Raw genomic sequence first — 17180 nt, 5'->3', positions numbered from 1 at the left:
TGGCAACAGCGTTATTATTATCATTATTTTTTTACTGTATTTTTTTTGGTGGGGGGGTTGACGGGGGCTGGGGGCGGGGGGTGGGGGGAGTCTTGATATTTAATTGCATTGTAAGTACGTGTCATCGGCTTTAAAACTGGGCTGTGCAGGATTCTTGTGACTTCTTGGACAACTAAACCACTTCCACTTTGAACTCTGTCTTGTGCAGAGATACATTAAAACAATATAACATTCAAGTACTGAAGGCCTTCAAACATTCTATTGTAGACTTCATATCTATTTGAACTCTGTCTTGTGCAGAGATACATTAAAACTGCGTTAATGTTTTTTCTTGTTTTGGAGGGTTTTAAGGTTCGAGTAGGGCCTACTCTCACGGAAATGGACAAAACTACCGGATTCACCTAGGGTTTCCACGAGTACTCGAGTACCCGGGCACGGGTCGCGTCTAGCAAGACTCGAGTCCATTCACAGGACTCGAGAGCCCGTACAAGGTGGAATACAATGATCAACTATAATACAGTGGACAATGGACAATGTAAGACACTAATTTTAGCAGTAGATAATCAACGATATAAGTTACACAATAATTATATGATCATACGCTAGCTTCTCTTTTTAAGCTGGCCAGCCTTCACAACATTGACCGGCCTCGGTGGCGTCGTGGTTAGGCCTGCGGTCAACATGCTGGTAGGTATTGGGTTCGGATCCCAGTCGAGGCATGGGATTTTTCATCCAGATACCGACTCCAAACCCTGAGTGAGTGCTCCGCGAGGCTCAGTGGGTAGGTGTAAACCACTTGCACCGACCAGTGATCCATAACTGGTTCAACAAAGGCCATGGTTTGTGCTATCCTGCCTGTGGGAAGCGCAAATAAAAGATCCCTTGCTGCTAATCGGAAAGAGTAGTCCATGAAGTGGCGACAGCGGGTTTTCTCTCAAAATCTGTGTGGTCCTTAACCATATGTCTGACGCCATATAACCGTAAATAAAATGTGTAGAGTGCGTCGTTAAATAAAACATTTCTTTCTTTCTTTTACAACACTGAACATATCAACCGGTTTCTAAATGCAATACAATGGCATGATTTGGCATCCATGTTCAGCGCTGGAATTAAGATGCATAATGCTATTTTACTTTATTCCATAATCTCATCATCTAGTGTAAGTGTCGGGTACTCGGGTCCAGGTCGAGTTTGACCCTTGAGTACTCGAGTCCAATATTTTGGACTCGTGGAGGCCCTTGATTCACTTACTTATGCGTGAAAGAAAATAAAAATAAAATAAAAATATTAATAAAAAAGACAGATTTTTTTTTAATGAAATGAAAACAAATGGAAAAAAAACCCCAACAACATTAAAAATGAAACAATAATAATACAAAAAATAAAAAATAAAAATATAAATAAATACATTTAAAAATACAATAACAAAATAAATAAATACTGGTATAACACACACATACGTTGACATAACTATTCAGTTATATTATTAGTTATACGTCAATCTAATTAAAATTAGCACCACTATTACATGTCATTTGAGATAGTTTTAATCAGATTGAGTTATACGTAACACAAATTTCATAATATAGTATTCCGCAATCCGCATTTTATTTTTTAACGTTTGTCCGAATCAAGAATATCTGCATTTTATACACAGGAAAGGCGGTAAATAAAAGACGTCTTTGAAGTTGATCGGCTTTGGTGCGTGCATATGTTACCTGCTTGTTATCTTTGTTTTCATTGATTTGATTGAGCCGTACAATTCTTTATTAGTAATACAATTAGTTAGTTATATCATTTTAGAGCCTGACCTTAGATTTTTAGATCCATTATTGGCTTAACATTAAGGTTTCAGATTTTTTTTTTTTCAAATTTGTTTTGGTTTTTAAAGCAGCAGTTTCGTCAGTTTAAAATATTGAGATAGTTACAGTAACAGTGTAGAGGCAGGCAAGAGTTCCTTATTTGCCCCCCTAACAATAAAAAAAAAAAAAAAAATGTTAGAATTAAAGTCGAACCAAATTGTTAACAACTACGATAAATTACTCTCTTGCCTTTAAAGGGACATTCCTGAGTTTGCTGCAATTTTTAAGATGTTTTGTTATCGACTAACAGAGACTTTTTGACGACTGTAATATCATATCAAATATATTTTTCTGCATAAAATATTAGTGGCTGTATATTAAACGTGTTTCTTGTCGTTCTAATATTTGTATTATAATTACAATATTATAACTATAATAGACTATGTTTATCAAATTGTCCCCATCATACTAATAAATGATACTTGGTAACCCCCTTCTGCCACGGGCAAAGCCACTGGTGATGTCAGAGATATAGGCATGGCAAAGCTTATTTAGTCCGTGGACGTAACATACAGTAAATAACTAATACAAACAAATTTATAGTGGATGAAACGTCCAGAGGACGAACTGTCTGGAAAGTGGGCAAAATACATGCAGTTTTCTGCCGTCTGCCATTTTGCTTTTTATGGAATAATCTACAAGAGGGGTGAAAGCCTCCAAAGTATGTGACATAATTAATCAATGATCTCTAGTGGTATCTTTAAACAAACAAATACTAATAAAAAGAAAAATTAATATGATGTCAGCACATTTGCTTTTATATCATAACATGTTATGACGTTGTTAGATTAAGGTCGACGACAGTCACTTTTCGCACCCTTGTTTTAGCTTCGTACACAGTAAATAAAACATATCCAACAGTAATTTTTTGATATGATACATTTGACAAAAGGTACTTTTTATTTCTTTCATCTTTTGAAACTTAAAATTAATATTTTGTCCAGAATTATGAAAAATAACAAAATACCAACCTGTAAACAACGTTGTCCTCTTGTTATAGAAATTTGACAGGGGTGAAGGTTAGTAGACCAGTTTTTATTTTAATGTGGCGAAGCATTGTAATAATATAGCTAATTTTGAATTTGAATGACGTCAGTATTCCAATGACGTCACTTTGAATCGCCTTACAATAACCATACACTGGGTACATGACGTTTCTGTTTTAAGAATGCTGGGCAAATTCCAATGCAAACTTGCTATTGAAAATGTTTTGTTTGAACATTACTAATGCATCTGAATGTGTTTGAAGAAAATCTTGTGATTAAAAAATTGTACCTTTTACGAAATATGGATTTCAAGTGAAATTACGGTAAGATATGCTATATTTATTGTGTACGAACCCAAAACAAGGGTGTGAAAAGTGACTGTCGTCGACTGTAAGTCATATCCTTTCACCCCTCTTGGAGAATATTCCATAAAAAGTCAACATGGCAGCCGACATAAAATTATATGCTTTTTGCCCTATGCAATCTCAGCGAAGTCGGTATAGCTGACATGGTTATCATCTAGTATGTGGAATCTTTGTTATTGTAATGTTTTTTTCAAGATTTCTGTCTGGACAAAATGTAGGTAAAATCTAACGAAAAATAAAAGTAGGAGAGCAATTTATCGTAGTTGTTAACATTTTGGTTCGGACTTTAGTTTAAGGTTAGGGTTAAGAGTTAGCGATAGTTATATACAATACCTTTTAAAGGGACAGATCCTAGTTTCAGCCCACGGAAATTAACATTATGTTTAGTTAATCTACAAACCTGTAACACATTTGGATAAAGTTACAGTTGAGTGAAACCTGAGTCTGTGACTTTGAAATGGTGAAATACACTCTAAAAATAGACTAAACCTTGACTCCATAACAGTTACCTCTCTGATGCACGTGCGTTTTTAAAAATATGAGACATGCATTTTGTAATATTAAAAACACCAGGATGACCAAAAACACTTTGAATGTACGGAAATGGATAATCTAAACAATACAATTGAAGTAAAGTATGATTTCAGTGATAAAAAATGGCTCCAATAGTCAAAATATGTTTTAGTGTTTAAACTCCTTACTCCATACCGAGCTGTATTGGGTTCTTCTTATTATTATTTTTTACAGATCTGCTGTGCATTTGATTAGCAGCTGTAATGCCTGTCTCAGATGTTAGGTGGGCGTTATCCCACCAGTTGCCAGTGTTTGCGGTTTATGGAACAAAGAGGAAGGTGGACTGGCAGACAGAACCAGATCAAAGCATCAGTTCGGAGGTTTGTTTCATTTCAACTTATTTGTGTGCTTATATCCAATTACGGTTCAAGCATGCTGTCCTGGGCACACACCTCAGCTATCTTGGCTGTCTGTCCAGGACAGTGGGTTAGTTTTTAGTTATTAATGAGAAAGAAGATCCATTGAGTTGTTGAAACTCGCTCTGCGTGGGAGCCAGTACCGGGCTGCGAACTCTGTACCTACCAGCCTTATGTCAGATGGCTTAACCACGACACTAGCGTGGCTGGTAGTTCGGATGTTGGATGTCTTGTACTTTCATACTATTCATATTCTAAACCATTTGTAAGTGGCTGAGAATTGGTTCTTGCAATACCAGGGCTTCTAGAAGTTTTTATCAAATTCACTAGCCATGGGATCAGTAATTTAAGAAATTTACTAGCCACGATTAAAATTCACTAACCCTACTTTACTTTATTTACTTTAAGTAAATACAATTTTACTAATTAATAGTAATAATTGGATATGTCACGTAGAAGGAGATGGAGCTTAAAAACACTAATATTGGGGGGGTGTCAGGGTGGGAGTGAGTTACCACTCTTGAATGGTGATGTAGTATGTATGCTTTTCTTTTGAATAGTGAAATAAGTTTCTGATTTGCTGTATACTATAGTGTTTACTGAAAACATTAGAATGACGTCACATATAATGTATACTTGTATTTGGATCAAGTTTGAACTGTTTAGCGTAGATATTTTATACGATGCTTTGCAGCACTTATGTGAAAATAAAAGTAGGAATACTCGGCTCACTCTAGCTTCTTCTTCTTCTTCTTTTTAAATTAGCCAATTTGGCTAAAAGTTCAAACATTTGTTAGCCAAATTTGAAATGTGTGTGAATAGCTTTATCATGTAGACTTACAGATCAAATTTAACATTCATGGGGATTTACCAATTTTTCACAAAGTTATGGCCCTTGAATATATGTGATACGAACATTTGTTGGGCCCGGTAAGAAACATGTTTTGCTCTCAGTAACATTCCGGTTTATTTTGTTATTTCAGGTACCTGCGAAGAGAGTGTGTCCAAGTCTTGCTGTTTCAGGGAATGGAATGAATGATTTGCTTAACCATGACACAATTACTCATAATAATGAAGGACAAACTCCAATAAATGATATTCAGGTTTGTGATATTGGCATTTTGTATATATTTTTATTTTCATGCAGCTGTTAGCCTATGATGGGCCTACTGTATATGATTATCTTTCCTGGTATTTCCATGCGGGGAACATTTGTTCAGTATTGCGTCCCGATTCGCTATGCTAATTTCAGAGATCGCTACTCAATTTTAAAACATTAAACAGTAGTTGCTAATCAATTTTCAATTGACTAGAAATATCACCAATCAAGACTTTGAAAACAAAATGTTCCCTGCTATGTACTACATGTTTTGTGTGTGTCAAATTAACAAAGATATTGTTATTATAATATTTAAATATTTAACTTACGACAGCAGTCACATATAATTTGTTCACTGGCTACTTATGGTCAGTTAATGCTCTCATATATGAAATAAAGACTTAATATTTATGTGTGTATATGTTACGATAAAATTACAATAGTGAAAAATATCCATTTTATGAATAGTATTTAATTTAATAGTATCTAATATTACACCAGGAATAAAAATTAACACTCAGTTCAGGTGAGTAGAAATTGTGGGGGTCAATTACAATTAAACATTTTCAATAGAAATATTTCTTAATTTTTACTCCTCTCCTTCTGTGTTTAATCTATTTATGGCCATCACATCAGTCACGTGGATGTGGCAATGAAGTTTGCTGTCTTCTAGAAGTCGTCAATAGGTTTGGTGTTGAGGGGGGTGTTTTTATCCAAACTTTGTCAAATATTTTTCTAGGTACAGGCAGACATTTAGAATGTGCTACTGTGTTATTTCTACTCATGCTGGGATGTTGTTAGACATTAATTTATTCAGTTACATTTTGTATTTACAGGAAAATCATCATGAACATTTCTCAGAAAACTCTGTGAACATTTCCATGGATTCTACCCCGCATCAACAAGACAACTGGAACAACAATGCATTTTGTCATCAACATCAACAACAGCCAGACCAACAGCAGCAGCAGCAACAACAGCAGCAACAACAACAACATCAACAATTTCCTGTTGCCATGGCTGTTCAAAACAGTGCCACCTCTGTAAGTGAACAATTAGCTGCTACGTTGATTTGTCGCTTTCTTGTTTGCTCAAACAAATGGTTCTGATGCACATTTTGTTGTGAAAAACTGGGAAGAAGCGCAATAGAAATTTTGTGTGTGTTATTGTGAACATTGATCTTATTTATAAATAAACATTTCAGCTGATTTTACTATTAATTTTCTTTCTTCTAAGCATTTGTGTGCGATAGGGTAAGAAAAATATTCTGTTTAACAGGCCTTGACCTTAAACATTTTTGGGCTACCAGGTTATGAAATCTGGTGTCCCTCGGTAAAAATTAGTATCCCCATAATTTTAATTAAAAATTTTTAAAAAGAGAGAAAACCACCAAATCATTTATTTTTATCAAAACATGTTGTTTTAGGTGTTTAAGCATCTTGTTCATTGTTTAGTAGCTGGATGTGCCAAAAATTCTAGTAGCGTGGCAGACTACCGTGTTTAGACATCTGGTAGCCCAAGTGAGAAATTGGAAGTCAAAACAGCCCAGGCTACCGCTAAGGTCGAACCCTGTGTTAGCATATATCTCAGGGTTCCTACAGGTGTTGAAAATCCGGGAAAGTCGTGGAATTAGCAAAATGTCATTTTCCAGGCCTAGAAAGTTATGGACAATAAAAGTTGTTTGGAAACTAATTTTGAAAATTCCTTTTTAAAAGTAACAAAATATTAAAATATTATTAAATTATGATGATGTTCCCAAAAAAATCTATGAAAATCCTAAAAAAGAAAATCTATTTTAAAGGGATTACTCAGAGTTTTCTGCCTTTGTAACATGATTACAACATACAGAGATGTTTTGATGACTAAAATTACATATTAAAGATATTTTTTATATAAACAAGGTGTTTGCTGCCAACCTAATACCCAAACTAGATTTTACCTTTCAATTCTTTCAGACATAAAAAAATATTTATTTCGAAGTAAAATGAAAAATGACTGGTATTGGCACACCTACTGCAGACTCATTGATATATACAGGCACTTATTGATTTAATATGTAATTTCAAGTCGCCAAAAAGACTCTTTTAGTGTTAGTCGGAAAAATCTTACAGTGACTGTAAATTAATGGACAGTCCCTTTAAAACGTCATGGAATTTTGATGAATGAAAGTATTTGAACCCTGTATCTCTGTAGCAGGCCATGCATGAATGAATTAATGTTTAACAACACCCTAGCATTAAAAAGGACATCGGCTATTGGGTGTAAAACAATGGTATGACAAAGCACAAACATGAATATGTTTTATTACATTACGTTCCCAATGAACACATTTTTACCAGTGTGTGAGGGGCATGTGTACACTTTTTAAGCAAAACAAAATTTGATTATAATATCCCTTTTTAAACAAGCTTAGAGTATTGCTAAAGCAATACATATCCCCTACCAGGCCCAAAATGTTTTGTATCTCCTAAGTGCAAGGGCCATAACTTTGTGAAAAATGACTTGATCTGTAACGGTATGTGATAAAGCTATACACAAAATTTCTATAAAAATAAATGTCTGGACAACAAATTTTCGTATCCTAATTTAAAGGCCATAAATCTGAGAAATGGGTAAATCACTTTGAAAGTTAAAATTGATCTTTAACAGTTCATGTTAAAGCTATAAACAATTTCAGCTGAATATCTTGGAAGTATTGCGAAACAAAAAGTCAGGATAAAGAAATTTCAAGGGCCATAACTCTGTAAAAGAAAAGGGTACATTTTGATTTGTAGCTGTGCATGATAAAGCTGTAAACAAAATTTCAGCTCTATATCTTGAGGCATTGTGAAGAAAAAAATCATCCAGAAACTATATGTGGGACAGACAAACGAACAGACAGACAGGATGGAGAAGCAACCTATAGTCCCCTGTGGTTGGATTGATAAACATCTTTTTAATGTATTTTACGTATGCTGTAAGGTAGCTTAAATGAATAACAGTGTTTATAATTGTGATTTTTTTTTTAATTGAAACGTGATGAGATAGTTTTTGCTTGGTTTCTCACAAACTAAAATTTTTATGTCAAAACTTTAGATGTAAGGCTGTACATTTTTGTCTAGATATATTGTCATCTAAGGAAGGCAACTACTACATTAGAAATATATTATGGAAAAGTGATCATTTTTTAATTAGTTTTTTGCATTAACATTGTTTTTTAAAATGCCACCTGGTCTTATGATAAATGAGACATAATCTCACAGAATGATTGTTTTCTTTGAGTGGTTGGCAGCATATTTATTATAAGTAATTATACTATATATCACTTTTTGATGCATTTATTAAGTTAATTCATTATTGAATTGCCCTAAAATACTAATATAAATTCAAAGTTATAATACTGGTTGAAAGAACAAGTAATACTATAAATTTTTAAAATTTTGTGTATAGCTTTATGGCGTTGTGTTACAGATCAAATTTGATGTTCATGTCAGTTTATCCATTTTGCAGAGTTATGGCCCTTGAACGTAGGAGACATTAAAAATTTGTTTTCCAAACCTTTTTTTGCATTGTCTAAAGATATTGCAATGAAATTTTGTACATAGCTTTATAATGTACTGTTACAGAACAAGTTTGACTTCCATGGCAATTTAGACATTTTTCACCAAAGTTATAGCCCTTGAACTTATGTTGGGCCCAGTAGGGTACATGTATTGCTTTAGCACTACTCAAAATGCTTGTTTTTAATGGAGATATTTTCGGTTTTCTGCATGTGACACTTCATTCATCAATATCCTATTTTGACATGGATAAAGATATTACTTCACCATTAACATTTAAAAACACATGGTGTCCTTTGAACTGTTTAATGGAACAGTGTAATTTAAAAAATACCTTGGCTATTGCAGTAACTGTACGTAAAACAGTTTTATAAAATATGATGGTGAGATTGCGTCTTTGAGGCCCTGGATAGTTTTGACTGTTGTTTCTGTGGTTTTCAGTGCAATGACATGGTCATGGACCTGTGTGACGAGACTTACTCCTACACACAGCTGTTCACAGAGACAGATCCTGTAGCCAGCACGATGGATTCCGACTTCATCCCGGATTACCAGCAGTATAAGATAGCTTTCTGTGATTCAAACTGCGTGTAAGTGTAATAGCTAGTTTATTATTGTTATTTATTTAAATTTAAACAACAAATTGCATGATTCCATAATCAGTAAAACGTTATTTTCACCAGGATAGATTTTGGCTATATGATTTCTATTATAGATTTTTTAAGGATTTTTTTCTTTTTTAATCTTTCCAATTTGTACATAAATGTTTAAAATGTTGCATTTATAAATATAAAGTTTAAAGGGACACGCCCTAGTTGTTAACCATTATTCCGTTGTTTTTTGCTATTAAAGCCATTTTCTCACAACTAAAATTGCACTTTACTTACATTTTATTATTCAGAATATACATTTCCATTCACCTGAAGTGTTTTTTGGTAATCCTGGTGTTTGTAATACCACAAAATGCATTTTTCTTATTTTTTAAAAACGCATGCACGTCTGAGAAAAAAACGTTGAGCAGACAAGGTCTAATCTATTTTTAAAGGGGATCTTCCCGTTTCAACATCACAGACGTTGGTATACCACGTGACCGTTATCATTTTGGTTCGGTTTGTTTTCTCATGCATGGTTCACACAATCAAAATCCGATTTGTTGTCGTTTGCTTGCGTTCATTTGTGAGGTTTTTCTTCACAGTTCGTGAACATGTTCATTAACAATAAAGTTCAGACAAGTAAGTATCTCAATACAAAACGTTACAAACCCTTAAAACCAATAATTTTGCTAAGTCTTACAATATCTGGAAAGGGGATACAACCTTAGGGAGTTGGGGTGGGGGCACAAGCTATATTGTTACCTTTATTTAAATAGAGTAGGACAAAAAAACCTTACATTTTCGTCCTACTACTACTACCACTACCACTACCACTACCACTACCAACAACAACTTCCTGTTCCAAACTCATTCCTTTTGCTGTCCAGGACAGAACAGTTGGAACATGCCCAGGAGAGGTGAAACGAACGCACCCCAAGTCTGTGTTCACTCTGGGAAATTTGTCGTGACATAGGCATTTCTGTGCTTCGAGCAACATCAGAATACTAACTTTCAAAATTATTTCAAGTTATTGTGTCATGGGGATTCCCATGGTATTTATCGATATAAAACCCTCTTTTTCACTCTATTTTATAAAAATGTGATCTAACCAAAATTATAATTAATTTTCGCGGGATAAAACTAGGGCGTGCGACTTTAAGGTTAAAGTTTTGCGTTAGATCAGTTTCTCACAAACTACAAGTCCTTGGTCATGGGATTTTTTTTTATATAGTAGGCGAGACATTTAATTCCACAGAATTCTTGTATTTTCAGAGGTGGAGACCGAAGTCCAACGTCTGGTAAAGTCCGATGCTACTGCAAACCTTCGTGGGAAGGGCTCACTGACCCACGGATGTATATATCGGACTACTATTAAATTCCACTTGATCTCACTGTATTTTTTATACTTGCCATGTAGTTCACAAGTTGTTTTGAACTTCTCTAAGACTATAAACCGGAGAATAACAGGGTTCTGACAACCTGCTGTTAAAATTGAGTTCCACGAGTTCTGACGAGTGATAAATAATTGCCCTATAAGCTTCAGGAGTGATTAGCAGGTTGTTTATTTAACTTACGAAATATAAAATATTGTAATTTAAATGATCCCAACTTATATGTAATAATAATAATAATAACATAGGGATGTATCAAACACTAAGGTCAGCCATGGTTAAACCAGCTTCTGTTCAGACAACCAACGAAAGGTGTGCTGGTACCTTATTTTAGGTGGACGATATAAAAAAAACCCATTCTGACATGAAATTATGGTGTTTACAAGTGCAAATGCACACGTCAGATGGGGAAGACTGGTTATGCTTATACTGTGAGTTCAAGCTACAGTGATCTGTTGTTTTACCACATCATTGAATGAGTGGGACATTTACTCTCTACTGTATAATGAGAATCACAAAGTTACATTTTGTATTAATGTATAATGGATCTGAAATGTTTAACGCATAACAAACAAAGAAAAGACAAATATGTCATTTAGAACCCTGTAATTCTCTAGTCTTGAAAGTAGTGCCTTGTGAAATATATATATATATATAGTGTGTGTGCATAAAATACCTATATTTATTATTGTTTTCTGATGGTATCAACTATTATGTTTTACCTTTATCAGTTTAACTTGGTTTATTGTTGCACCTGTGAAATTTTTGTTTACTGTTTTTTCGTTATTATAGGTACATTAGGTGCTATTTTATTTGATCACATGTTATCTTATCGGTCACAAGGGTGTTTTTATATATTTTTTGTTGGCCTCTAGTACTAGGATCAAGATCCTATACTTAGCCAAAAAAGTTTAGCAATTTGGTAAATGTGCTTAAATAAAAGAAAACTTGTGACTTACAAATAAAACCAGACACTGGATTTAATTGCTTGGGGGTCCATACACGGAAATTGTCAGTAACGTGTCTGAGCATCTTGGGCATTGCGTGTTGACAGTGGTACAACATTGGCTGATGCTTTCAGAAGGTGGATATCTGGAATAGTGATAACGAGTTTAAGCATTTTAAAGGTTGTGAATATGCACATGCAGTGAAATATTTGGGTATGGCACTATGGAATTGAATGCAACTACAGTCAACGGGGGGTATGGGGGTCCTCTCCCACAAAGAAAATGGGTTACATTTAGGGTTAGGGTTAAGACAATCATACAATAATGATAAAAGTAATTAATTTTGTCAAAATGTTAACTTAAAAAAATAATAATTTGGGTATGGTGCCATACCCATTTTACCCTCTGGCAGAAACCCTGACATAGTTCTTTCACACCCTACGACCCAACAAATCCCATACCTGTACAATAAGTAAAAAGTCAGGTGATCTTTCAAGCCAGTTTAGTGCCTCAGTATTGTTCCTTTGAAGAAGTCCAGTCGTTGTTAGTCTGGCTGAATGTTGGTGTGCAATGCCCTGTTGAAACAATGCCTGGATACTGCTGCTTGAATAGAATGACAACTGGTGTGATGATTTCGTAATGCTGAGCATTTAGATTCCCATGAATGATGAAAATGAGGTTGTTTTGTTTGATATCATAAATTCCTTCCCACACCATTACACTACCACCAACACATCGGTCATGTTCAGTACATGAAGTGACGTTGTACCACTGTCGGTGCCCATTGTACTCAAACACAGATTTTTGTGTATGGACCCCAAGCACCATTTAACAACATGGTAGTCGCACAATTCATTTTGTATTGAAAATATCCGGTTACTTATACTGACAATTGATGCCTTAATTATATCCAGTGTCTGATTTTATTTTGTAAGTCACAAGTTTTCTTTTATTTAAGCACATTTACCAATTGAAATTTATACATTGAAACAAACCGTTTCAAACTTGGATTTTTTACTTTTACTCTTATTATACAAACATTAAAATAAAGCCAGCCGTTGATCACAGATACATTTTACCAACTGTTTTGGGTCTCTCCTGCACTTGATGATTCTCCCGACTTGGTTAACTATGGGGTGGGACATATAGTCCAGTGGTAAAGTATGATGTGTGGTCAGCCTACGATTGATCCCGTTCGATGAGCTACATTCCAACCAGTGGGTTTCCTCTCAGACTCTTATTATTTGTGTGGTCTTAAACCAGGCCGTAGAATTATAATTGTGTTCAGTGCATCATTAAATAAAAACATTCTTTGCCTTTGGTTAAAAAAAAAGAAGAATGAATTTAGTTTTTTGTAAATTAATCATGCTTTGATGCAAAAGTATTTGATATTCATATCAAGCGTTTACAGAATCATGTCAAATAAATAGGCTGGTTTATTTTAAAGTCAACATGTATTAAAGTAATGCTAATATACTCACACATAACATCAAATAAGGGAATAATCTTTTTGTTCTAAACATTAATTTTATTTCACACTGCAAAACTTGCAGTGGAAGTTTGATTGTGCTTTAATCTGTTAGGTTTTTTTTATTAACAGTACACATGTAGGTTTTTTTTATTAACTACACATGTAGGTTTAACTAAATGAAAAATAGTAATAGTAAAATATTTCTAAGTTGTATGAATGTTCTATTCTGGATATTATAATAGTTGTTAGGAAGGGTTTGTTTTCCTTACATGATGGAAGCAAAAGGGGGATAACTGATGACAGATTGATAGCACACAATAATTAGGAGAAAGACTATTTCAATGAGGCCCGACTGTTTAGTGCCATTATTTTATTATTATTATTATTATTATTCATGTCTTTGTTTAATTTGATATTCAATTTTAAATATTTTATTTCACATATATATTTTTTTAAAGTTCTTATTTTGTTTTGATAAAAACTAGAAATTAGTGGTTTTAGAATTTAATAAAAAATGAACTTCTGACAAACCACTGTGTAATACACCTGCAAAATATTGTACATATCATTATCAACAATATTCCACCAATCAAGTCCGGAACCATGTATTAGAATACCGTACTGGAATTAATGAATTCTTAGAAAATGTTTAAAAAGTAACAGTGGTTTTACACACCCCCCCCCCCCCCCCCCCCCCCCATTAAATGTGCATATCATATATTAACATTTTACATGCTACTTTTTTTCATTAGTTGTTAAAGTTTTTTGTTTTGTTTTGTTATTTATGTGTTCTTAGTGTAATGTCTGCTCACTGCAATGTTACAATTAGTTGTGTTTTCATGTCTGTGTGGAATAGTTTTGCCTCATACTTGTTAGTTTTGCTTTCTGATATGCCAACTTATTTAAAGGAATGTTTTCACCAATTTTTTTTTTTTAAATATCCATTTTTATTTGCTCTGACCAGCAATAAAGTCAGGGATTAAGCGTTGCCTTAAAATACTGGAAGTTAAAAGTTTATAAACATCATGTACATATAAAAGATATAATCATCGTCAATGAGGAGTGCTAATTAGGAAAAAAAAAAGAAAAAAGAAAAGGTAGATTACAAGTATTAATAAACCAATGAAATAATTTATATTTTTATATTTGCGAGCAAATAAAGCATCAATAAACAAAGATGTTTTTTTGTTTTTGTTTTTTTTACCATTTTGGTATTAACAATATGCAACTTTCTTTCATCGAAGCAAATTGAAGATGTGATTAAAAAGCAAATCTGCACACAAAAAGCTGGTGTGAAATGTTTTCTTCGTAATGTTTTCCCATTATTTCATACTGGGTATGTTGAATTGTGTTTTCATTATACATGTACCTGTTAAAAAGGTAAGATGTAATTACTTAAATGATTGTCGGTGTAGAAACTACCTTTAATATTTTGACATCTTCATTGAATCCTATTATTGCATGTTCTTTCAGTATATTAATACTTTATCAATTTTTAACCATGTTAAAATAGAAAACGAATATTTCGAGATGATGATAATGTTGAAGAAATCACTGAGATTTAACATACCGATTTATTTATTTTATTAAAACATGCTAATTTAATACTGAAGAAATTACTAAATTAATTTTCAAGTGATAATTAGAACTTATTTTTTATAGTCCAGGGAAGACCTGTCTCATATGTTAATCATTATACCAAAGTGAAGTAATGGAATTGGAAATTATTTTATTATTCATTTGAATCTCAAAAGAATTGCAAAAATTCCAATTTATAGCACTTGCAAAATGGTTTCTTTTGGTGCTTATACTTTTAATAAAATTGTGTATTATATAACAAGCCATCACTTTATGACCACTCCACATATCATTTTTGAAAATTTGAGATCTGTCAAGTAGTTGACCTTAAAAGTTTATTATGTGAATCTTTTCTCTTGTTTTGGTTATTGTTTTTACCAATGATATACGATGAAAAAAATATTCTCAGTGAGAACTATGCACATCTTTTATCCATAATACATGTAAAAACAAATTGTTCACTGGTGCATTTTTTGTAAAGCTGAAAATAAAATATTTAAATTTATTTGTTGTAGTTTTCATTACCATTTGTACAGGGTTGCTTTTCATTGTACATAGTATTCTGTTGGTGTGATTAAAATGAAATATCCGTCTTCAGTAAAGATAACAAATACAGCAAGTCACCTCAGAGCTGTACCCAGTCTATAGGGCCAGTTAACCTTTATATTACTCACACCTAACTGTTTTTATTTAATTATTATGTTTGTGCATGGACCATCTCAAGGGGATCCTTTAGATCCACCTAATGGTACAAGTCAACTGGAAAGCAGTATAGGTGTCATCGTCACTAGCCATGTTTGATTCATCTTTGCTGTATTCCTCATCTTCAGAATCCGTTTCTGTGTCATCCTGATCAGTGGTCTCAAGGATGTCTACAAGTTCTGCTGGGAGTACATCCTTCTCACTCCACTTTGGTTCCAGCATCACATTATCATTTGTCCATCCATGTCCTTTGGTTGGGTCTGGTGTGGGTGGTTATGGGATATATGCATGTTTCCATACCCCAACCTGGAAGTTTACCCGTTTCAGGTGCTCCATTAGGGTGCTTTGGCATGGGGGCATGGAAGCAAAATCAGTTATCTTCCTTGATTGACTCGGTGTCCCATCGTCTCCGCATTTTGACAGCAGGCAAACATGGAGAAGGTTATTTACCTTCTTTAGTCTTTTCTCCCCGTACATTTCGCAGGTGAAATATTCTATCACTGTTGCCACTTCTGCAGGTATTGTCCATGCTTCCCCAGCAAACACAACATTCCACAGTCAGTTATGGACTGACAACGATTGTAAATGTTTAAAATCAATCAAACTATGAAGCAGTTGTGTTTTATTGTAAATTGTTGTTTAAAATCACAAAATTAATCACATTCCTACCATGTAAGCAAGAGGTTGACAACAGTTGAAAATGTTTGAAATGAATTACTAGTAAGCAAGGTAGTTTATTTCATTGTAAATTATTGCTTAAAATCTCAAAATGATTAAAATCTGGTCTGATCTTACTGTCCACTTTCTGTCTCTTAGATCTGACCAAAGCCAATATTAAACTGAATAGAAAGAATAGAATAGATGTTTAACCAAAATCAATATTAAACTGTGACAAAAGAAATGTGTGTAATTACAAAATACATAATCCCCAGTGTAAATCATCACATATCCTATATTAAAATCGAAACACTCTTCTTCAAGTGTTAGTTTGAAATCATAACATATAGTGTTCTATTTCAAATCACTGCCTAAACCAACACATTTTAATATTTTGCACTTTTTGTTGGTTATATTTTGTGTCCAGTCAATCTTGCACTGAACCAATCAAAACACCACTAACATACACCTACATGTACCAACATGATTTGAAATGACAACACAACAAATACTTTTGAATCCCCTTAGATCTACCAATAAAAACAAAATAGTGTACGAGAGGGAGGGGTGGGGAGGGGTAGCCAGGGCCAACTGTAAAGTCTTCCATTCAAGCTATACTTGCATATTTTGAAACTGGCATTGTGGTTAAGCCATAAGGCTGGTATGTACTGGGTTCACAGCCCATTACTGGCTCCCACCCAGAGCGAATTTTGACTCAATGGGTGTAAGACCACTACACCCTCTTCTCTCTCACTAACCACTAATAACTAATCTTCTGTCCTGGACAGCCATTCCAGATAACTGAGATGTGTGCCCAGAACAGCATGCTTGAACCTTAATTGGATAGAAGCACGCAAATGAGTATAATGAGTAATGCAGATTATGAAAACTATGAAAAGATAACCAGGGCCAGTACTTATAAAATTTTAGACTCTAGACTCAAATCTTTAATGATGTGACTGTCACATGCATGCTGTTTTGTATGGCATTGTTATGATGTTAAACTCTCAGACTTTATAAGCATTAGGCCAGAAAAAATTACAAACTATATACAATATACA

General features: G+C 33.9%; 1 protein-coding gene across 1 annotated transcript; it reads left to right on the top strand.

The window, feature by feature from the left end:
• The first annotated feature begins 1659 nt into the window (after positions 1-1659).
• Positions 1660-15265, top strand: LOC121380861 (basic-leucine zipper transcription factor A-like). Its single transcript, XM_041509863.1, has 6 exons — positions 1660-1701; positions 3961-4106; positions 5126-5245; positions 6078-6284; positions 9222-9370; positions 10646-15265. Exons 2-6 carry the CDS (start codon positions 3990-3992, stop codon positions 10746-10748), a joined length of 696 nt encoding a protein of 231 aa, XP_041365797.1. The 5' UTR covers positions 1660-1701; positions 3961-3989; the 3' UTR covers positions 10749-15265.
• The last annotated feature ends 1915 nt before the right edge of the window (positions 15266-17180 follow it).

This window comes from Gigantopelta aegis, chromosome 9 (assembly GCF_016097555.1).
Source record: "Gigantopelta aegis isolate Gae_Host chromosome 9, Gae_host_genome, whole genome shotgun sequence".
Lineage (NCBI taxonomy): Eukaryota > Metazoa > Mollusca > Gastropoda > Neomphalida > Peltospiridae > Gigantopelta > Gigantopelta aegis.
This window is presented reverse-complemented; position numbering and strand designations above follow the sequence as displayed.

Excerpts from the sequence above, each read along its gene's own strand:
- LOC121380861 (XM_041509863.1), top strand. The coding sequence starts at position 3,990 with ATGCCTGTCTCAGATGTTAGGTGGGCGTTATCCCACCAGTTGCCAGTG. Across the intron at positions 5,246-6,077 it reads CTCCAATAAATGATATTCAG|GAAAATCATCATGAACATTT; the intron begins GTTTGTGATATT and ends TTGTATTTACAG. Across the intron at positions 6,285-9,221 it reads TTCAAAACAGTGCCACCTCT|TGCAATGACATGGTCATGGA; the intron begins GTAAGTGAACAA and ends TGTGGTTTTCAG.